Source organism: Styela clava, chromosome 4, assembly GCF_964204865.1.
Source record: "Styela clava chromosome 4, kaStyClav1.hap1.2, whole genome shotgun sequence".
Classification (NCBI taxonomy): Eukaryota; Metazoa; Chordata; class Ascidiacea; order Stolidobranchia; family Styelidae; genus Styela; species Styela clava.
Window position 1 is genome coordinate 22,700,295 of NC_135253.1, and position 22,862 is coordinate 22,723,156.

A 22,862-nucleotide genomic window follows, 5' to 3' on the forward strand; every position below is an offset into this window, starting at 1 on the left:
TTCGCCACTCTGCTACTCGGAATACGGAGTTGTCCTTCAAAACGTGAAGTTGCAAAAAAAAAAAACGCAATGAAAACTAAATTACCGATGCTGTGACCAGGATTCGAACCTGGGTTATCACGGCCACAACGTGAGGTACTAACCACTATACGATCACAGCGTTTTAGCAGAGGATGGTTTCGATCCATCGACCTCTGGGTTATGAGCCCAGCACGCTTCCGCTGCGCCACTCTGCTAGTCACACAATGCAGCTTCCTCTTCTAATATTAAATAAACAAGATTTTATTAAAGAACTTAAGTTTTTCATCTTTGTTTTCATAGGTGTTTTGAAAATGACTTCGAAATTTAAATTCGTCCTTCAAAGTTTAAACTAAAAAGTGGGGTAATTCTGTCAGACTGAAATATTGGGATATAACGGCCATAACATGAGGTACTAACCACTATACAATAAAAGCATCTTGACGCAGACGATGATTTCAATTCATCAAACTCTGGGTCATGGGCCCAGAACGTTTCCGCTTCGCCACTCTGCTACTCGGAATACGGAGTTGTCCTTCAAAACGTGGAGTTTCAAAAAAACAGCATTTAAAAGGTAATTTCCGACGCTGTGGCCAGGATTCGAACCTGGGTTATCACGGCCACAACGTGAGGTACCAACCACTATACGATCACAGCGTTCTAACAAGGGATGGTTCGATTCATCGACCTCTGGGTTATGAGACCAGTACGATTCCGCTGCGCCACTCTGCTACTCGCAGAATGCAACTTCTTTTTCTAATTATAAATAAACAAAATTTTAATTCAGAACTTCAGTTTTTCACCTTTGTTTTCATATGTATTTTTAAAATGACTGAAATATTGTCTGACAAATTCGTCCTACAAAATTTAAACTGAAAAGTCGGGTAATTCAAAGGAAAGCTCCGATGCTGTGAGCAGAATTCGAACTTGGGTTATAACGGCCATAACATGAGGTACTAACCACTATACGATCGAAGCATTTTGACGCAGATGATGATTTCAATTCATCAAACTCTGGGTCATGGGCCCAGAACGTTTCCGCTTTGCCACTCTGCTACTCGGAAGACGGATCTGTCCTTCAAATCGTGGAGTTTCAAAAAAACAGCAATGAAAATTACATTACCGGTGCTGTGACCAGGATTCGAAACTGGGTTATCACGGCCACAACGCGAGGTACTAACCACTATACGATCGCAGCGCCTTAGCAGAGGATGGTTTCAATCCATCGACCTCTGGGTTATGAGCCCAGCACGCTTCCGCTGCGCCACTCTGCTGCTTGCATAATGCAACTTCCTCTTCTAATAATAAATAAACAAGATTTTATTAAAGAACTTAAGTTTTTCATCTTTGTTTTCATAGGTGTTTTGAAAATGACTTCGAAATTTAAATTCGTCCTTCAAAGTTTAAACTAAAAAGTCGGTTAATTCAAAGGAAAGCTCCGATGCTGTGAGCAGAATTCGAACTTGGGTTATAACGGCCATAACATGAGGTACTAACCACTACACGATCAAAGCATTTTGACGCAGATGATGATTTCAATTCATCAAACTCTGGGTCATGGGCCCAGAACGTTTCTGCTTCGCCACTCTGCTACTCGGAATACGGAGTTGTCCTTCAAAACGTGAAGTTGCAAAAAAAAACGCAATGAAAACTAAATTACCGATGCTGTGACCAGGATTCGAACCTGGGTTATCACGGCCACAACGTGAGGTACTAACCACTATACGATCACAGCGTTTTAGCAGAGGATGGTTTCGATCCATCGACCTCTGGGTTATGAGACCAGCACGCTTCCGCTGCGCCACTCTGCTACTTACACAATGCAAATTACGCTTCTAATTATCAATCAAACTCTGGGTTATGAGCCCAGCACGTTTCCGCTTCGCCACTCTGCTACTCGGAATACGGAGTTGTCCTTCAAAACGTGGAGTTTCAAAAAAACGCAATGAAAATTACATTACCGGTGCTGTGACCAGGATTCGAAACTGGGTTATCACGGCCACAACGCGAGGTACTAACCACTATACGATCGCAGCGCCTTAGCAGATGATGGTTTCAATCCATCGACCTCTGGGTTATGAGACCAGCACGCTTCCGCTGCGCCACTCTGCTGCTTGCATAATGCAACTTCCTCTTCTAATAATAAATAAACAAGATTTTATTAAAGAACTTAAGTTTTTCATCTTTGTTTTCATAGGTGTTTTGAAAATGACTTCGAAATTTAAATTCGTCCTTCAAAGTTTAAACTAAAAAGTCGGTTAATTCAAAGGAAAGCTCCGATGCTGTGAGCAGAATTCGAACTTGGGTTATAACGGCCATAACATGAGGTACTAACCACTATACGATCAAAGCATTTTGACGCAGATGATGATTTCAATTCATCAAACTCTGGGTCAGGGGCCCAGAACGTTTCCGCTTCGCCACTCTGCTACTCGGAATACGGAGTTGTCCTTCAAAACGTGAAGTTGCAAAAAAAAAAACGCAATGAAAACTAAATTACCGATGCTGTGACCAGGATTCGAACCTGGGTTATCACGGCCACAACGTGAGGTACTAACCACTATACGATCACAGCGTTTTAGCAGAGGATGGTTTCGATCCATCGACCTCTGGGTTATGAGCCCAGCACGCTTCCGCTGCGCCACTCTGCTAGTCACACAATGCAACTTCCTCTTCTAATATTAAATAAACAAGATTTTATTAAAGAACTTAAGTTTTTCATCTTTGTTTTCATAGGTGTTTTGAAAATGACTTCGAAATTTAAATTCGTCCTTCAAAGTTTAAACTAAAAAGTGGGGTAATTCTGTCAGACTGAAATATTGGGATATAACGGCCATAACATGAGGTACTAACCACTATACGATAAAAGCATCTTGACGCAGACGATGATTTCAATTCATCAAACTCTGGGTCATGGGCCCAGAACGTTTCCGCTTCGCCACTCTGCTACTCGGAATACGGAGTTGTCCTTCAAAACGTGGAGTTTCAAAAAAACAGCATTTAAAAGGTAATTTCCGACGCTGTGGCCTGGATTCGAACCTGGGTTATCACGGCCACAACGTGAGGTACCAACCACTATACGATCACAGCGTTCTAACAAGGGATGGTTCGATTCATCGACCTCTGGGTTATGAGACCAGTACGATTCCGCTGCGCCACTCTGCTACTCGCAGAATGCAACTTCTTTTTCTAATTATAAATAAACAAAATTTTAATTCAGAACTTCAGTTTTTCACCTTTGTTTTCATATGTATTTTTAAAATGACTGAAATATTGTCTGACAAATTCGTCCTACAAAATTTAAACTGAAAAGTCGGGTAATTCAAAGGAAAGCTCCGATGCTGTGAGCAGAATTCGAACTTGGGTTATAACGGCCATAACATGAGGTACTAACCACTATACGATCGAAGCATTTTGAGGCAGATGATGATTTCAATTCATCAAACTCTGGGTCATGGGCCCAGAACGTTTCCGCTTTGCCACTCTGCTACTCGGAAGACGGATCTGTCCTTCAAATCGTGGAGTTTCAAAAAAACAGCAATGAAAATTACATTACCGGTGCTGTGACCAGGATTCGAAACTGGGTTATCACGGCCACAACGCGAGGTACTAACCACTATACGATCGCAGCGCCTTAGCAGAGGATGGTTTCAATCCATCGACCTCTGGGTTATGAGCCCAGCACGCTTCCGCTGCGCCACTCTGCTGCTTGCATAATGCAACTTCCTCTTCTAATAATGAATAAACAAGATTTTATTAAAGAACTTAAGTTTTTCATCTTTGTTTTCATAGGTGTTTTGAAAATGACTTCGAAATTTAAATTCGTCCTTCAAAGTTTAAACTAAAAAGTCGGTTAATTCAAAGGAAAGCTCCGATGCTGTGAGCAGAATTCGAACTTGGGTTATAACGGCCATAACATGAGGTACTAACCACTACACGATCAAAGCATTTTGACGCAGATGATGATTTCAATTCATCAAACTCTGGGTCATGGGCCCAGAACGTTTCCGCTTCGCCACTCTGCTACTCGGAATACGGAGTTGTCCTTCAAAACGTGAAGTTGCAAAAAAAAAAACGCAATGAAAACTAAATTACCGATGCTGTGACCAGGATTCGAACCTGGGTTATCACGGCCACAACGTGAGGTACTAACCACTATACGATCACAGCGTTTTAGCAGAGGATGGTTTCGATCCATCGACCTCTGGGTTATGAGACCAGCACGCTTCCGCTGCGCCACTCTGCTACTTACACAATGCAAATTACGCTTCTAATTATCAATCAAACTCTGGGTTATGAGCCCAGCACGTTTCCGCTTCGCCACTCTGCTACTCGGAATACGGAGTTGTCCTTCAAAACGTGGAGTTTCAAAAAAACGCAATGAAAATTACATTGCCGGTGCTGTGACCAGGATTCGAAACTGGGTTATCACGGCCACAACGCGAGGTACTAACCACTATACGATTGCAGCGCCTTAGCAGAGGATGGTTTCAATCCATCGACCTCTGGGTTATGAGACCAGCACGCTTCCGCTGCGCCACTCTGCTGCTTGCATAATGCAACTTCCTCTTCTAATAATAAATAAACAAGATTTTATTAAAGAACTTAAGTTTTTCATCTTTGTTTTCATAGGTGTTTTGAAAATGACTTCGAAATTTAAATTCGTCCTTCAAAGTTTAAACTAAAAAGTCGGTTAATTCAAAGGATAACTCCGATGCTGTGAGCAGAATTCGAACTTGGGTTATAACGGCCATAACATGAGGTACTAACCACTATACGATCAAAGCATTTTGACGCAGATGATGATTTCAATTCATCAAACTCTGGGTTATGGGCCCAGAACGTTTCCGCTTCGCCACTCTGCTACTCGGAATACGGAGTTGTCCTTCAAAACGTGGAGTTTCAAAAAAACGCAATGAAAATTAAATTACCGATGCTGTGACCAGAATTCGAACCTGGGTTATCACGGCCACAACGTGAGGTACTAACCCCTATACGAACACAGCGTCTTAGCAGAGGATGGTTTCGATCCATCGACCTCTGGGTTATGAGACCAGCACGCTTCCGCTGCGCCACTCTGCTACTTACACAATGCAAATTACGCTTCTAATTATCAATCAAACTCTGGGTTATGAGCCCAGCACGTTTCCGCTTCGCCACTCTGCTACTCGGAATACGGAGTTGTCCTTCAAAACGTGGAGTTTCAAAAAAACGCAATGAAAATTAAATTACCGATGCTGTGACCAGGATTCGAACCTGGGTTATCACGGCCACAACGTGAGGTACTAACCCCTATACGAACACAGCGTCTTAGCAGAGGATGGTTTCGATCCATCGACCTCTGGGTTATGAGCCCAGCACGCTTCCGCTTCGCCACTCTGCTGCTTGCATAATGCAACTTCCTCTTCTAATAATAAATAAACAAGATTTTATTAGAGAACTTAAGTTTTTCATCTTTGTTTTCAAAGCTGTTTTGAAAATGACTTCGAAATTTAAATTCGTCCTTCAAAGTTTAAACTAAAAAGTCGGGTAATTCTGTCAGACTGAAATATTGTCTGACAAATTCGTCCTACAAAATTTAAACTGAAAATTCGGGTAATTCAAAGGAAAGATCCGATGCTGTGAGCAGAATTCGAACTTGGGTTATAACGGCCATAACATGAGGTACTAACCACTATACGATCAAAGCATCTTGACGCAGTCGATGATTTCAATTCATCAAACTCTGGGTCATGGTCCCAGAACGTTTCCGCTTCGCCACACTGCTACTCGGAAGACGGATCTGTCCTTGAAATCGTGGAGTTTCAAAAAAACAGCAATGAAAATTTAAATTACCGATGCTGTGACCAGGATTCGAACCTGGGTTATCACGGCCACAACGTGAGGTACTAACCACTATACGATCACAGCGCCCTAGCAGAGGATGGTTTCGATCCATCGACCTCTGGGTTATGAGCCCAGCACGCTTCCGCTGCGCCACTCTGCTGCTTGCATAACGCAGCTTCCTCTTCTAATAATAAATAAACAAGATTTTATTACAGAACTTAAGTTTTTCATCTTTGTTTTCATAGGTGTTTTGAAAATGACTTCGAAATTTAAATTCGTCCTTCAAAGTTTAAACTAAAAAGTCGGGTAATTCTGTCAGACTGAAATATTGTCTGACAAATTCGTCCTACAAAATTTAAACTGAAAAGTCGGGTAATTCAAAGGAAAGCTCCGATGCTGTGAGCAGAATTTGTACTTGGGGTATAACGGCCATAACATGAGGTACTAACCACTATACGATCAAATCATCTTGGCGCAGATGATGATTTCAATTCATCAAACTCTGGGTCATGGGTCCAGAACGTTTCCGCTTCGCCACTCTGCTACTCGGAATACAGAGATGTCCTTCAAAACGTGGAGTTTCAAAAAAACAGCATTTAAAAGATAATTTCCGATGCTGTGACCAGGATTCGAACCTGGGTTATCACGGCCACAACGAGAGGTACCAACCACTATACGATCACAGCGTTCTAACAAGGGATGGTTTCGATTCATCGACCTCTCGGTTATGAGACCAGCACGATTCGGCTGCGCCACTCTGCTACTCGCGGAATGCAACTTCCTTTTCTAATAATAAATAAACAAGATTTCAATTCAGAACTTCAGTTTTTCACCTATGTTTTCATATGTATTTTTAAAATAACTGAAATATTTTCTGACAAATTCGTTCTACAAAATTTAAACTGAAAAGTCGGGTAATTCAAAGGAAAGCTCCGATGCTGTGAGCAGAATTTGAACTTGGGTTATAACAGCCATAACATGAGGTACTAACCACTATACGATCAAAGTTTGACGCAGATGATGATTTCAATTCATCAAACTCTGGGTCATGGGCCCAGAACGTTTCCGCTTCGCCACTCTGCTACTCGGAATACGGAGTTATCCTTCAAAATGTGGAATTTCAAAAAAAACGCAATAAAAATTAAATTATCGATGAAATTAAATTACCGATGCTGTGACCAGGATTCGAACCTGGGTTAACACGGCCACAACGTGAGGTACTAACCACTATACGATTACAGCGTTTTAGCAGAGGATGGTTTCGATCCATCGACCTCTGGGTTATGAGCCCAGCACGCTTCCGCTGCGCCACTCTGCTAGTCACACAATGCAAATTCCGCTTCTAATATCGAGGTAAGTTACTAAGTCGGGTAATTCAAAGGAAAGCTCCGATGTTGTGAGCAGAATTCGTACTTGGGGTATAACGGCCATAACATGAAGTACTAATCACTATACGATCAAAGCATCTTGACGCAGACGATGATTTCAATTCATCAAACTCTGGGTCATGGTCCCAGAACGTTTCCGCTTCGCCACTCTGCTACTCGGAAGACGGATCTGTCCTTCAAATCGTGGAGTTTCAAAAAAACAGCAATGAAAATTTAAATTACCGATGCTGTGACCAGGATTCGAACCTGGGTTATCACGGCCACAACGTGAGGTACTAACCACTATACGATCACAGCGCCCTAGCAGAGGATGGTTTCGATCCATCGACCTCTGGGTTATGGGCCTAGCACGCTTCCGCTGCGCCACTCTGCTGCTTGCATAATGCAACTTCCTCTTCTGATAATAAATAAACAAGATTTTATTAAAGAACTTAAGTTTTTCATCTTTGTTTTCATAGGTGTTTTGAAAATGACTTCGAAATTTAAATTCGTCCTTCAAAGTTTAAACTAAAAAGTCGGTTAATTCGAAGGAAAGCTCCGATGCTGTGAGCAGAATTCGAACTTGGGTTATAACGGCCATAACATGAGGTACTAACCACTATACGATCAAAGCATTTTGACGATAATGATGATTTCAATTCATCAAACTCTGGGTTATGGGCCCAGAACGTTTCCGCTTCGCCACTCTGCTACTCGGAATACGGAGTTGTCCTTCAAAACGTGGAGTTGCAAAAAAAAACGCAATGAAAACTAAATTACCGATGCTGTGACCAGGATTCGAACCTGGGTTATCACGGCCACAACGTGAGGTACTAACCACTATACGATCACAGCGTTCTAACAAGGGATGGTTTCGATTCATCGACCTCTGGGTTATGAGACCAGTACGATTCCTCTGCGCCACTCTGCTACTCGCAGAATGCAACTTCCTTTTCTAATTATAAATAAACAAAATTTTAATTCAGAACTTCAGTTTTTCACCTTTGTTTTCATATGTATTTTTAAAATGACTGAAATATTGTCTGACAAATTCGTCCTACAAAATTTAAACTGAAAAGTCGGGTAATTCAAAGGAAAACTCCGATGCTGTGAGCAGAATTCGAACTTGGGTTATAACGGCCATAACATGAGGTACTAACCACTATACGATCAAAGCATTTTGACGCAGATGATGATTTCAATTCATCAAACTCTGGGTCAAGGGCCCAGAACTTTTCCGCTTTGCCACTCTGCTACTCGGAAGACGGATCTGTCCTTCAAATCGTGGAGTTTCAAAAAAACAGCAATGAAATTTACATTACCGGTGCTGCGACCAGGATTCGAAACTGGGTTATCACGGCCACAACGCGAGGTACTAACCACAATACGATCGTAGCGCCTTAGCAGAGGATGGTTTCAATCCATCGACCTCTGGGTTATGGGCCCAGAACGTTTCCGCTTCGCCACTCTGCTACTCGGAATACGGAGTTGTCCTTCAAAACGTGGAGTTTCAAAAAAACGCAATGAAAATTAAATTACCGATGCTGTGACCAGGATTCGAACCTGGGTTATCACGGCCACAACGTGAGGTACTAACCCCTATACGAACACAGCGTCTTAGCAGAGGATGGTTTCGATCCATCGACCTCTGGGTTATGAGCCCAGCACGCTTCCGCTGCGCCACTCTGCTGCTTGCATAACGCAGCTTCCTCTTCTAATAATAAATAAACAAGATTTTATTACAGAACTTAAGTTTTTCACCTTTGTTTTCATAGGTGTTTTGAAAATGACTTCGAAATTTAAATTCGTCCTTCAAAGTTTAAACTAAAAAGTCGGGTAATTCTGTCAGACTGAAATATTGTCTGACAAATTCGTCCTACAAAATTTAAACTGAAAAGTCGGGTAATTCAAAGGAAAGCTCCGATGCTGTGAGCAGAATTTGTACTTGGGGTATAACGGCCATAACATGAGGTACTAACCACTATACGATCAAATCATCTTGGCGCAGATGATGATTTCAGTTCATCAAACTCTGGGTCATGGGCCCAGAACGTTTCCGCTTCGCCACTCTGCTACTCGGAATACAGAGTTGTCCTTCAAAACGTGGAGTTTCAAAAAAACAGCATTTAAAAGATAATTTCCGATGCTGTGACCAGGATTCGAACCTGGGTTATCACGGCCACAACGAGAGGTACCAACCACTATACGATCACAGCGTTCTAACAAGGGATGGTTTCGATTCATCGACCTCTGGGTTATGAGACCAGTACGATTCCTCTGCGAAACTCTGCTACTCGCAGAATGCAACTTCCTTTTCTAATTATAAATAAACAAAATTTTAATTCAGAACTTCAGTTTTTCACCTTTGTTTTCATATGTATTTTTAAAATGACTGAAATATTGTCTGACAAATTCGTCCTACAAAATTTAAACTGAAAAGTCGGGTAATTCAAAGGAAAGCTCCGATGCTGTGAGCAGAATTCGAACTTTGGTTATAACGGCCATAACATGAGGTACTAACCACTATACGATCAAAGCATTTTGACGCAGATGATGATTTCAATTCATCAAACTCTGGGTCATGGGCCCAGAACGTTTCCGCTTTGCCACTCTGCTACTCGGAAGACGGATCTGTCCTTCAAATCGTGGAGTTTCAAAAAAACAGCAATGAAAATTACATTACCGGTGCTGCGACCAGGATTCGAAACTGGGTTATCACGGCCACAACGCGAGGTACTAACCACAATACGATCGCAGCGCCTTAGCAGAGGATGGTTTAAATCCATCGACTTCTGGGTTATGGGCCCAGAACGTTTCCGCTTCGCCACTCTGCTACTCGGAATACGGAGTTGTCCTTCAAAACGTGGAGTTTCAAAAAAACGCAATGAAAATTAAATTACCGATGCTGTGACCAGAATTCGAACCTGGGTTATCACGGCCACAACGTGAGGTACTAACCCCTATACGAACACAGCGTCTTAGCAGAGGATGGTTTCGATCCATCGACCTCTGGGTTATGAGACCAGCACGCTTCCGCTGCGCCACTCTGCTACTTACACAATGCAAATTACGCTTCTAATTATCAATCAAACTCTGGGTTATGAGCCCAGCACGTTTCCGCTTCGCCACTCTGCTACTCGGAATACGGAGTTGTCCTTCAAAACGTGGAGTTTCAAAAAAACAGCAATGAAAATTAAATTACCGATGCTGTGACCAGGATTCGAACCTGGGTTATCACGGCCACAACGTGAGGTACTAACCCCTATACGAACACAGCGTCTTAGCAGAGGATGGTTTCGATCCATCGACCTCTGGGTTATGAGCCCAGCACGCTTCCGCTTCGCCACTCTGCTGCTTGCATAATGCAACTTCCTCTTCTAATAATAAATAAACAAGATTTTATTAGAGAACTTAAGTTTTTCATCTTTGTTTTCAAAGCTGTTTTGAAAATGACTTCGAAATTTAAATTCGTCCTTCAAAGTTTAAACTAAAAAGTCGGGTAATTCTGTCAGACTGAAATATTGTCTGACAAATTCGTCCTACAAAATTTAAACTGAAAATTCGGGTAATTCAAAGGAAAGATCCGATGCTGTGAGCAGAATTCGAACTTGGGTTATAACGGCCATAACATGAGGTACTAACCACTATACGATCAAAGCATCTTGACGCAGTCGATGATTTCAATTCATCAAACTCTGGGTCATGGTCCCAGAACGTTTCCGCTTCGCCACACTGCTACTCGGAAGACGGATCTGTCCTTCAAATCGTGGAGTTTCAAAAAAACAGCAATGAAAATTTAAATTACCGATGCTGTGACCAGGATTCGAACCTGGGTTATCACGGCCACAACGTGAGGTACTAACCACTATACGATCACAGCGCCCTAGCAGAGGATGGTTTCGATCCATCGACCTCTGGGTTATGAGCCCAGCACGCTTCCGCTGCGCCACTCTGCTGCTTGCATAACGCAGCTTCCTCTTCTAATAATAAATAAACAAGATTTTATTACAGAACTTAAGTTTTTCATCTTTGTTTTCATAGGTGTTTTGAAAATGACTTCGAAATTTAAATTCGTCCTTCAAAGTTTAAACTAAAAAGTCGGGTAATTCTGTCAGACTGAAATATTGTCTGACAAATTCGTCCTACAAAATTTAAACTGAAAAGTCGGGTAATTCAAAGGAAAGCTCCGATGCTGTGAGCAGAATTTGTACTTGGGGTATAACGGCCATAACATGAGGTACTAACCACTATACGATCAAATCATCTTGGCGCAGATGATGATTTCAATTCATCAAACTCTGGGTCATGGGCCCAGAACGTTTCCGCTTCGCCACTCTGCTACTCGGAATACAGAGATGTCCTTCAAAACGTGGAGTTTCAAAAAAACAGCATTTAAAAGATAATTTCCGATGCTGTGACCAGGATTCGAACCTGGGTTATCACGGCCACAACGAGAGGTACCAACCACTATACGATCACAGCGTTCTAACAAGGGATGGTTTCGATTCATCGACCTCTCGGTTATGAGACCAGCACGATTCGGCTGCGCCACTCTGCTACTCGCGGAATGCAACTTCCTTTTCTAATAATAAATAAACAAGATTTCAATTCAGAACTTCAGTTTTTCACCTATGTTTTCATATGTATTTTTAAAATAACTGAAATATTTTCTGACAAATTCGTTCTACAAAATTTAAACTGAAAAGTCGGGTAATTCAAAGGAAAGCTCCGATGCTGTGAGCAGAATTTGAACTTGGGTTATAACAGCCATAACATGAGGTACTAACCACTATACGATCAAAGTTTGACGCAGATGATGATTTCAATTCATCAAACTCTGGGTCATGGGCCCAGAACGTTTCCGCTTCGCCACTCTGCTACTCGGAATACGGAGTTGTCCTTCAAAATGTGGAATTTCAAAAAAAACGCAATAAAAATTAAATTATCGATGAAATTAAATTACCGATGCTGTGACCAGGATTCGAACCTGGGTTAACACGGCCACAACGTGAGGTACTAACCACTATACGATTACAGCGTTTTAGCAGAGGATGGTTTCGATCCATCGACCTCTGGGTTATGAGCCCAGCACGCTTCCGCTGCGCCACTCTGCTAGTCACACAATGCAAATTCCGCTTCTAATATCGAGGTAAGTTACTAAGTCGGGTAATTCAAAGGAAAGCTCCGATGTTGTGAGCAGAATTCGTACTTGGGGTATAACGGCCATAACATGAAGTACTAATCACTATACGATCAAAGCATCTTGACGCAGACGATGATTTCAATTCATCAAACTCTGGGTCATGGTCCCAGAACGTTTCCGCTTCGCCACTCTGCTACTCGGAAGACGGATCTGTCCTTCAAATCGTGGAGTTTCAAAAAAACAGCAATGAAAATTTAAATTACCGATGCTGTGACCAGGATTCGAACCTGGGTTATCACGGCCACAACGTGAGGTACTAACCACTATACGATCACAGCGCCCTAGCAGAGGATGGTTTCGATCCATCGACCTCTGGGTTATGGGCCTAGCACGCTTCCGCTGCGCCACTCTGCTGCTTGCATAATGCAACTTCCTCTTCTGATAATAAATAAACAAGATTTTATTAAAGAACTTAAGTTTTTCATCTTTGTTTTCATAGGTGTTTTGAAAATGACTTCGAAATTTAAATTCGTCCTTCAAAGTTTAAACTAAAAAGTCGGTTAATTCGAAGGAAAGCTCCGATGCTGTGAGCAGAATTCGAACTTGGGTTATAACGGCCATAACATGAGGTACTAACCACTATACGATCAAAGCATTTTGACGATAATGATGATTTCAATTCATCAAACTCTGGGTTATGGGCCCAGAACGTTTCCGCTTCGCCACTCTGCTACTCGGAATACGGAGTTGTCCTTCAAAACGTGGAGTTGCAAAAAAAAAACGCAATGAAAACTAAATTACCGATGCTGTGACCAGGATTCGAACCTGGGTTATCACGGCCACAACGTGAGGTACTAACCACTATACGATCACAGCGTTTTAGCAGAGGATGGTTTCGATCCATCGACCTCTGGGTTATGAGACCAGCAGGCTTCCGCTGCGCCACTCTGCTACTTACACAATGCAAATTACGCTTCTAATTATCAATCAAATTCTGGGTTATGAGCCCAGCACGTTTCCGCTTCGCCACTCTGCTACTCGGAATACGGAGTTGTCCTTCAAAACGTGGAGTTTCAAAAAAACGCAATGAAAATTAAATTACCGATGCTGTGACCAGGATTCGAACCTGGGTTATCACGGCCACAACGTGAGGTACTAACCCCTATACGAACACAGCGTCTTAGCAGAGGATGGTTTCGATCCATCGACCTCTGGGTTATGAGCCCAGCACGCTTCCGCTGCGCCACTCTGCTGCTTGCATAATGCAACTTCCTCTTCTAATAATAAATAAACAAGATTTTATTAGATAACTTAAGTTTTTCATCTTTGTTTTCAAAGCTGTTTTGAAAATTACTTCGAAATTTAAATTCGTCCTTCAAAGTTTAAACTAAAAAGTCGGATAATTCTGTCAGACTGAAATATTGTCTGACAAATTCGTCCTACAAAATTTAAACTGAAAAGTCGGGTAATTCAAAGGAATGATCCGATGCTGTGAGCAGAATTCGAACTTGGGTTATAACGGCCACAACGCGAGGTACTAACCACTATACGATCGTAGCGCCTTAGCAGAGGATGGTTTCAATCCATCGACCTCTGGGTTATGAGCCCAGCACGCTTCCGCTGCGCCACTCTGCTGCTTGCATAATGCAACTTCCTCTTCTAATAATAAATAAACAAGATTTTATTAGAGAACTTAAGTTTTTCATCTTTGTTTTCAAAGCTGTTTTGAAAATGACTTCGAAATTTAAATTCGTCCTTCAAAGTTTAAACTAAAAAGTCGGGTAATTCTGTCAGACTGAAATATTGTCTGACAAATTCGTCCTACAAAATTTAAACTGAAAAGTCGGGTAATTCAAAGGAAAGATCCGATGCTGTGAGCAGAATTCGAACTTGGGTTATAACGGCCACAACGCGAGGTACTAACCACTATACGATCGCAGCGCCTTAGCAGAGGATGGTTTCAATCCATCGACCTCTGGGTTATGAGCCCAGCACGCTTCCGCTGCGCCACTCTGCTGCTTGCATATTGCAACTTCCTCTTCTAATAATAAATAAACAAGATTTTATTAGAGAACTTAAGTTTTTCATCTTTGTTTTCAAAGCTGTTTTGAAAATGACTTCGAAATTTAAATTCGTCCTTCAAAGTTTAAACTAAAAAGTCGGGTAATTCTGTCAGACTGAAATATTGTCTGACAAATTCGTCCTACAAAATTTAAACTGAAAAGTCGGGTAATTCAAAGGAAAGATCCGATGCTGTGAGCAGAATTCGAACTTGGGTTATAACGGCCACAACGCGAGGTACTAACCACTATACGATCGCAGCGCCTTAGCAGAGGATGGTTTCACAATCCATCGACCTCTGGGTTATGAGCCCAGCACGCTTCCGCTGCGCCACTCTGCTGCTTGCATAATGCAACTTCCTCTTCTAATAATAAATAAATAAGATTTTATTAGAGAACTTAAGTTTTTCATCTTTGTTTTCATAGGTGTTTTGAAAATGACTTCGAAATTTAAATTCGTCCTTCAAAGTTTAAACTAAAAAGTCGGTTAATTCAAAGGAAAGCTCCGATGCTGTGAGCAGAATTCGAACTTGGGTTATAACAGCCATAACATGAGGTACTAACCACTATACGATCAAAGCATTTTGACGATAATGATGATTTCAATTCATCAAACTCTGGGTTATGGGCCCAGAACGTTTCCGCTTCGCCACTCTGCTGCTTGCATAATGCAACTTCCTCTTCTAATAATAAATAAACAAGATTTTATTAGAGAACTTAAGTTTTTCATCTTTGTTTTCAAAGCTGTTTTGAAAATGACTTCGAAATTTAAATTCGTCCTTCAAAGTTTAAACTAAAAAGTCGGATAATTCTGTCAGACTGAAATATTGTCTGACAAATTCGTCCTACAAAATTTAAACTGAAAAGTCGGGTAATTCAAAGGAAAGCTCCGATGCTGTGAGCAGAATTCGAACTTGGGTTATAACGGCCATAACATGAGGTACTAACCACTATACGATCAAAGCATTTTGACGATGATGATGATTTCAATTCATCAAACTCTGGGTTATGAGCCCAGCACGCTTCCGCTGCGCCACTCTGCTGCTTGCATATTGCAACTTCCTCTTCTAATAATAAATAAACAAGATTTTATTAGAGAACTTAAGTTTTTCATCTTTGTTTTCAAAGCTGTTTTGAAAATGACTTCGAAATTTAAATTCGTCCTTCAAAGTTTAAACTAAAAAGTCGGGTAATTCTGTCAGACTGAAATATTGTCTGACAAATTCGTCCTACAAAATTTAAACTGAAAAGTCGGGTAATTCAAAGGAAAGATCCGATGCTGTGAGCAGAATTCGAACTTGGGTTATAACGGCCACAACGCGAGGTACTAACCACTATACGATCGCAGCGCCTTAGCAGAGGATGGTTTCAATCCATCGACCTCTGGGTTATGAGCCCAGCACGCTTCCGCTGCGCCACTCTGCTGCTTGCATAATGCAACTTCCTCTTCTAATAATAAATAAACAAGATTTTATTAGAGAACTTAAGTTTTTCATCTTTGTTTTCATAGGTGTTTTGAAAATGACTTCGAAATTTAAATTCGTCCTTCAAAGTTTAAACTAAAAAGTCGGTTAATTCAAAGGAAAGCTCCGATGCTGTGAGCAGAATTCGAACTTGGGTTATAACAGCCATAACATGAGGTACTAACCACTATACGATCAAAGCATTTTGACGATAATGATGATTTCAATTCATCAAACTCTGGGTTATGGGCCCAGAACGTTTCCGCTTCGCCACTCTGCTGCTTGCATAATGCAACTTCCTCTTCTAATAATAAATAAACAAGATTTTATTAGAGAACTTAAGTTTTTCATCTTTGTTTTCAAAGCTGTTTTGAAAATGACTTCGAAATTTAAATTCGTCCTTCAAAGTTTAAACTAAAAAGTCGGATAATTCTGTCAGACTGAAATATTGTCTGACAAATTCGTCCTACAAAATTTAAACTGAAAAGTCGGGTAATTCAAAGGAAAGCTCCGATGCTGTGAGCAGAATTCGAACTTGGGTTATAACGGCCATAACATGAGGTACTAACCACTATACGATCAAAGCATCTTGACGCAGACGATGATTTCAATTCATCAAACTCTGGGTCATGGTCCCAGAACGTTTCCGCTTCGCCACTCTGCTACTCGGAAGACGGATCTGTCCTTCAAATCGTGGAGTTTCAAAAAAACAGCAATGAAAATTTAAATTACCGATGCTGTGACCAGGATTCGAACCTGGGTTATCACGGCCACAACGTGAGGTACTAACCACTATACGATCACAGCGCCCTAGCAGAGGATGGTTTCGATCCATCGACCTCTGGGTTATAAGCCCAGCACGCTTCCGCTGCGCCACTCTGCTGCTTGCATAACGCAGCTTCCTCTTCTAATAATAAATAAACAAGATTTTATTACAGAACTTAAGTTTTTCAACTTTGTTTTCATAGGTGTTTTGAAAATGACTTCGAAATTTAAATTCGTCCTTCAAAGTTTAAACTAAAAAGTCGGGTAATTCTGTCAGACTGAAATATTGTCTGACAAATTCGTCCTAAAAAATTCAAACTGAAAAGTCGGGTAATTCAAAGGAAAGCTCCGATGCTGTGAGCAGAATTTGTACTTGGGGTATAACGGCCATAACATGAGGTACTAACCACTATACGATCAAATCATCTTGGCGCAGATGATGATTTCAATTCATCAAACTCTGGGTCATGGGCCCAGAACGTTTCCGCTTCGCCACTCTGCTACTCGGAGTACAGAGATGTCCTTCAAAACGTGGAGTTTCAAAAAAACAGCATTTAAAAGATAATTTCCGATGCTGTGACCAGGATTCGAACCTGGGTTATCACGGCCACAACGAGAGGTACCAACCACTATACGATCACAGCGTTCTAACAAGGGATGGTTTCGATTCATCGACCTCTGGGTTATGAGACCAGCACGATTCGGCCTCGCCACTCTGCTACTCGCGGAATGCAACTTCCTTTTCTAATAATAAATAAACAAGATTTTAATTCAGAACTTCAGTTTTTCACCTATGTTTTCATATGTATTTTTAAAATAACTGAAATATTTTCTGACAAATTCGTTCTACAAAATTTAAACTGAAAAGTCGGGTAATTCAAAGGAAAGCTCCGATGCTGTGAGCAGAATTTGAACTTGGGTTATAACAGCCATAACATGAGGTACTAACCACTATACGATCAAAGTTTGACGCAGATGATGATTTCAATTCATCAAACTCTGGGTCATGGGCCCAGAACGTTTCCGCTTCGCCACTCTGCTACTCGGAATACGGAGTTGTCCTTCAAAATGTGGAATTTCAAAAAAAACGCAATAAAAATTAAATTACCGATGAAATTAAATTACCGATGCTGTGACCAGGATTCGAACCTGGGTTATCACGGCCACAACGTGAGGTACTAACCACTATACGATCACAGCGTTTTAGCAGAGGATGGTTTCGATCCATCGACCTCTGGGTTATGAGCCCAGCACGCTTCCGCTGCGCCACTCTGCTAGTCACACAATGCAAATTCCGCTTCTAATATCGGGGTAAGTTACTAAGTCGGGTAATTCAAAGGAAAGCTCCGATGTTGTGAGCAGAATTCGTACTTGGGGTATGTAATGAATGAGAAATATAGTACCTAGATATAAGGCTTTATTCAACTTAAATTTAAAGCACTCTTGGAATGAATCTAAAATAATATAACACAAGCAAATGTTATTAAACAAGAAAACAAATACGTATCGAATTGCTGATGCTAACAGTAAGCGGCTCAATAGTTAAATGAATATAGTTGAAAGAATTAACACACTACATCTACAGCACAGCAATGATTGGTGTCTGATTTAAAACGCTACAGCAATCATCGCTTGACTGCAGCTGTATAAACAAATAGATACATTGGGTTGCATTTCCAAGTTATCACATTCACCGCCACTTTAGAGATTTAGTCTGTCCACGGTTCGGCGTTCCCTGGTTGATCTCCTTAGAACTGGAGGCGATGGAGATCTAGAGACAATATTATTTTCAACAATATCTTCTTGCGTTTGAGTTTTATTGTTTCCTTGATTGATAGATGGAGACATAGGTTGAATCGAAGACTCGTCTCTAACGTGCAATGGTGTTTCATGGTTGATATTGTCTGTCCCTTGCCTATTCATCGAAATTTCGTAACCGACAGGGGCCAGATGTTTTGAGGCTACAGTTGTTTCTCTGCCATCTGGAAATCGAACATGAGCATATTGTGGATTTGCTTCCAGAAGCTCGACTTCATCTACTAAAGGTTCGGTTTTCGACTTCCTGACATATCTTTTCAAAAGCACTGGTCCCGGCGTTGACATCCAGGATGGAATAGAACATCCAGACGTAGATCTTCTGGAGAATTTGAAAACTCGCTCATGAGGAGTCTCATTGGTGGCTGTACACAATAACGACCGTATGGAATGCAAAACATCAGGCAAAACCTCTTGCCACAATTGAACAGGAAGACGTTTCGATTTCAGCGCCAACTTCACCCCATTCCATATCGTGCCATTAAAACGTTCAACCTGTCCATTTCCTGCAGGATTATATGGTGTGGTGCGACTTGTTGCAATACCTTTGTCATTGAGAAAAGAACGAAGTTCTCGACTCATGAAAGCAGAACCTCTGTCTGAATGTATAAAAGCAGGCATTCCAAATGTAGTGAATAGTTGCGTGAGACATTTAATGACACTTGCTGTGGAAACATCTGGACATGGGAATGCAAACGGAAATCTCGAAAATTCATCGACTACGCACAGAAAGTATCGATTATTATTGTTTGACGGTAGAGGTCCTTTAAAGTCTATATTGAGACGTTCAAATGCCTGTGTAGCTTTGATAAGGTGCCCGGTGTCAGGTTTATGAAATCGCGGCTTGCATTCACAACAAACAGGACATGTTGAAATAACTTTTCGAATGTCATCCATCGAATATGGCAAATTCCTGACTCGAATAAAGTGAGACATTCTCGTAATTCCTGGATGACACAGAGCGTCATGAAGTTTATACAAAAGATGATTTTCGGGATCTTGTACAGTTGCGCACGATATTCTTGAAAGTGCATCAGAGGGAATATTTTCTTGCCCAGGACGATAACGAATGTCAAAACTATAGCAGCAGAGTTCTAGTCGCCATCGCATGATTTTATCATTTTTAATCTTTGTTCTGTGATTTCGATTGAACATAAATGATACGGATCTCTGATCTGTTATAAGAGTGAAATGTTTACAAGTGAGATAGTGACGCCAATGACGAACAGCCTCAATGATGGCCTTTGCTTCCTTCTCTATTGAAGGGTGTTTGAGTTCTGGACCTTGTAGCATGCGAGAGAAAAAAGCCACTGGTCTCCCACCTTGGTTTAGGGTTGCAGCCAATGCTACATCAGAGGCATCTGTTTCTACTTCAAAAGGTAAAGTTTCATCCACAGCTATAACGACAGCAGATTCTACGAGTCGCTTCAATTCGTGAAACGCATGAATTGCCTGGTCGTCGAGAGGGAATGTTTTCGCAGATGCTAGTGGTCTGATAGTATCAGAAAACTTTGGTATCCACTTTGAGTAGTACGAGAAAAATCCAAGACAACGCTTTAAAGCGGAAACTGAGGTAGGAATCGGCAAACGCCGCAAAGGTTCTAGTCTCCCAGGATCCGGACGTATTTGGCCTTCCTCAATCTCGTAACCTAGAATCTGAAGTTTTCTGGTCGAAAATATGCTTTTGTTTTCGTTCAATTTTAGATTTCGTCGTTTAGCGGCTTCTAGAAACTTCTGCAAGTTGATATCATGGTCTTGTTGAGTATGCCCACAAATGGTAATGTTATCGAGATACGCGAAAACACCGGTCAGGTTTTCTTCTTTTACCAGGTTCATCATTGCCCTCTGGAAGCAGGCCACACCATTTTTGACTCCAAACGGTAAACGAGTGAACTGGAACAGAGCACCCGCAGCTTCGAAAGCAGTATATTTCTGGTCTTCCTTTTCAAGTGGAACCTGATGGTATGCACTTTTTAAATCCACTGTGCTATACACACGATAATGAGCAATTTCGTTGATTATATCGCTCATATTAGGTAAAGGAAACGCGTCTAACTGAGTAAATTTATTGATGGTCTGTGAATAATCGATTACAAACCTTCGTTTCCCATTTTCACCCTTTACGACGACAACTTGAGCTCTCCACGGAGATCTGCTAGGCGTTACAATTCCTTCCTGTAACAAACGGTTGACCTCCATTTCAATAAACTTTCTGTCATCTTTGGAATACCAACGAGACTTTGTAGCAATAGGATGGCAGTCAGCAGTCAGATTTTTGAATGGTTCTGGTGGCAAACTTTTGAAAGTTGAAAAGCCACATACAGACATTGGAGGTCGATCGCCGCCGTAATTATAAGTTACACTTTGATGTTGTCCTTGAAAGTCTATTCCAAGTAAAATGTCACAACATAGATCATCCATTACTCTCAATATGAATTTTTGATAGTGTCGGCCCTGATATTCAATATCAGCTGCTGTGCAACCTTTTATAGGCATGGAACACGCCAGGGAAGCCATTGCTACCTTGTCCTTAACTGTGTCCCTTTTGATTGGGAGGTTACACCTTTCTATGAGACGAGGGTGTATGAAACTCTGACTACTGCAACTATCAAAAAGTGCGCGTACTTTGTGTCCTTCAATATGAATCACAGACGACGACCCTCTCAATGATTTCGGGGTATTGTCAAAAGCCATTCCTAATATATACGAGTTAGAACATGCAGTGACTTCGTCAGGATTTTGTGGGTTGAAAACGGTTCCTCTGCAGACTTTTATGAAATGTCCTTTTTTATGACACTTGAAACAAAACACATTTCGGGCTGGACATTTTGAACGAGGATGTTTCTTTCCGCCACAGAAAAAGCACGCGGAATATGCAGTAGCAGATATTTTCTCGATATCACACGATGTCTATCGTTTTGAGTTTCACTGTTTTGAGCAGCCGCAGACACAGTAGAAGGATCGGATACTCGATAAGCTTCAGCATTCTTAATTGCTACTTCTAAGCTTCTGGCTTGATCGTATGTCGTATTAAGATCAAGGTGTTTGTTTTCCAACAAACGCTGTCGTATCCATGTGGAGTTTAACCCCCGGATAAAAGCGTCTCGGACATAAGCATCTCGGTTTTGAACAGCAGATACAGCTTTGAAATTACAATGTTTGCTTAACGATTTCAATGCTTGCATGTATTCGTCTACATTTTCAGATGCTTGTTGGTTCCTGGTTGCCAGAACATGCCGAGAATAAACTTCATTGAGAGGTTTGACAAACATTGTTTTCAGAATCTCAATCGCAGTATCGTACGATTCTGCCTCCTCAATGTTTTGGAATATACGAAGAGATATGAAATTCACCAGTACACCAAGTTTATCAAGGCCTTCAGACGGCAAGGCGTTTAGAAAATTATCGAAAGTCTTCTTCCAGTGCAGCCACTCACAGGATGCTTCACTAGAGTTAGGATCTACCTCCAGTCTCTCTGGTCTCAGAACCTTGTCCATGCTTGTACCAGAATACTCTTGTGAAATGATTTAAGTTGAATAAATTGTAATGAATGAGAAATATAGTACCTTGATATAAGGCTTTATTCAACTTAAATTTAAAGCACTCTTGGAATGAATCTAAAATAATATAACACAAGCAAATGTTATTAAACAAGAAAACAAATACGTATCGAATTGCTGATGCTAACAGTAAGCGGCTCAATAGTTAAATGAATATAGTTGAAAGAATTAACACACTACATCTACAGCACAGCCATGATTGGTGTCTGATTTAAAACGCCACAGCAATCATCGCTTAACTGCAGCTGTATAAACAAATAGATACATTGAGTTGCAATTCCAAGTTATCACATAACAAACGGCCATAACATGAGGTACTGAGGTACAAACATGAGGTACAAACGGCCATAACATGAGGTACTAATCACTATACGATCAAAGTTTGACGCAGATGATGATTTCAATTCATCAAACTCTGGGTCATGGGCCCAGAACGTTTCCGCTTCGCCACTCTGCTACTCGGATGACGGATCCTTCAAAACGTGGAGTTTCAAAAAAAACAGAAATGAAAATTAAATTACCGATGCTGTGACCAGGATTCGAACCTGGGTTATCACGGCCACAACGTGAGGTACTAACCGCTATACGAACACAGCGTCTTAGCAGAGGATGGTTTCGATCCATCGACCTCTGGGTTATGAACTCAGCACGCTTCCGCTGCGCCACTCTGCTGCTTGCATAATGCAACTTCCTCTTCTAATAATAAATAAACAAGATTTTAATAGAGAACTTAAGTTTTTCATCTTTGTTTTCAAAGCTGTTTTGAAAATGACTTCGAAATTTAAATTCGTCCTTCAAAGTATAAAATAAAAAGTCGGGTAATTCTGTCAGACTGAAATATTGTC

At 41.2% G+C, this 22,862-nt stretch overlaps 1 protein-coding gene and 13 non-coding genes across 14 annotated transcripts; all 14 read right to left on the reverse strand.

The window, feature by feature from the left end:
- Window positions 1-88: 88 nt before the first annotated feature.
- On the reverse strand, window positions 89-160 carry Trnah-gug (transfer RNA histidin (anticodon GUG)). The gene has a single exon. It is a non-coding gene; the product is annotated as a tRNA-His (tRNA).
- Window positions 161-1,681: 1,521 nt separating this feature from the next.
- Window positions 1,682-1,753, reverse strand: Trnah-gug (transfer RNA histidin (anticodon GUG)). The gene has a single exon. It is a non-coding gene; the product is annotated as a tRNA-His (tRNA).
- Window positions 1,754-2,521: 768 nt separating this feature from the next.
- Trnah-gug (transfer RNA histidin (anticodon GUG)) lies at window positions 2,522-2,593 on the reverse strand. Its single transcript has one exon. It is a non-coding gene; the product is annotated as a tRNA-His (tRNA).
- A 1,523-nt stretch (window positions 2,594-4,116) lies between these two features.
- On the reverse strand, window positions 4,117-4,188 carry Trnah-gug (transfer RNA histidin (anticodon GUG)). Its single transcript has one exon. It is a non-coding gene; the product is annotated as a tRNA-His (tRNA).
- Window positions 4,189-5,856: 1,668 nt separating this feature from the next.
- Trnah-gug (transfer RNA histidin (anticodon GUG)) lies at window positions 5,857-5,928 on the reverse strand. The gene has a single exon. It is a non-coding gene; the product is annotated as a tRNA-His (tRNA).
- A 1,529-nt stretch (window positions 5,929-7,457) lies between these two features.
- Trnah-gug (transfer RNA histidin (anticodon GUG)) lies at window positions 7,458-7,529 on the reverse strand. Its single transcript has one exon. It is a non-coding gene; the product is annotated as a tRNA-His (tRNA).
- A 465-nt stretch (window positions 7,530-7,994) lies between these two features.
- Trnah-gug (transfer RNA histidin (anticodon GUG)) lies at window positions 7,995-8,066 on the reverse strand. The gene has a single exon. It is a non-coding gene; the product is annotated as a tRNA-His (tRNA).
- Window positions 8,067-11,019: 2,953 nt separating this feature from the next.
- On the reverse strand, window positions 11,020-11,091 carry Trnah-gug (transfer RNA histidin (anticodon GUG)). Its single transcript has one exon. It is a non-coding gene; the product is annotated as a tRNA-His (tRNA).
- Window positions 11,092-12,620: 1,529 nt separating this feature from the next.
- Window positions 12,621-12,692, reverse strand: Trnah-gug (transfer RNA histidin (anticodon GUG)). Its single transcript has one exon. It is a non-coding gene; the product is annotated as a tRNA-His (tRNA).
- A 466-nt stretch (window positions 12,693-13,158) lies between these two features.
- Window positions 13,159-13,230, reverse strand: Trnah-gug (transfer RNA histidin (anticodon GUG)). Its single transcript has one exon. It is a non-coding gene; the product is annotated as a tRNA-His (tRNA).
- Window positions 13,231-16,612: 3,382 nt separating this feature from the next.
- On the reverse strand, window positions 16,613-16,684 carry Trnah-gug (transfer RNA histidin (anticodon GUG)). The gene has a single exon. It is a non-coding gene; the product is annotated as a tRNA-His (tRNA).
- Window positions 16,685-16,688: 4 nt separating this feature from the next.
- Trnai-uau (transfer RNA isoleucine (anticodon UAU)) lies at window positions 16,689-16,760 on the reverse strand. Its single transcript has one exon. It is a non-coding gene; the product is annotated as a tRNA-Ile (tRNA).
- Window positions 16,761-17,770: 1,010 nt separating this feature from the next.
- Window positions 17,771-17,842, reverse strand: Trnah-gug (transfer RNA histidin (anticodon GUG)). The gene has a single exon. It is a non-coding gene; the product is annotated as a tRNA-His (tRNA).
- Window positions 17,843-21,228: 3,386 nt separating this feature from the next.
- LOC144422137 (uncharacterized) lies at window positions 21,229-21,954 on the reverse strand. The gene has a single exon (XM_078111973.1). The coding sequence runs from the start codon at window positions 21,952-21,954 to the stop codon at window positions 21,229-21,231; it is 726 nt and encodes a 241-aa protein (XP_077968099.1).
- Between the last annotated feature and the right edge of the window lie 908 nt (window positions 21,955-22,862).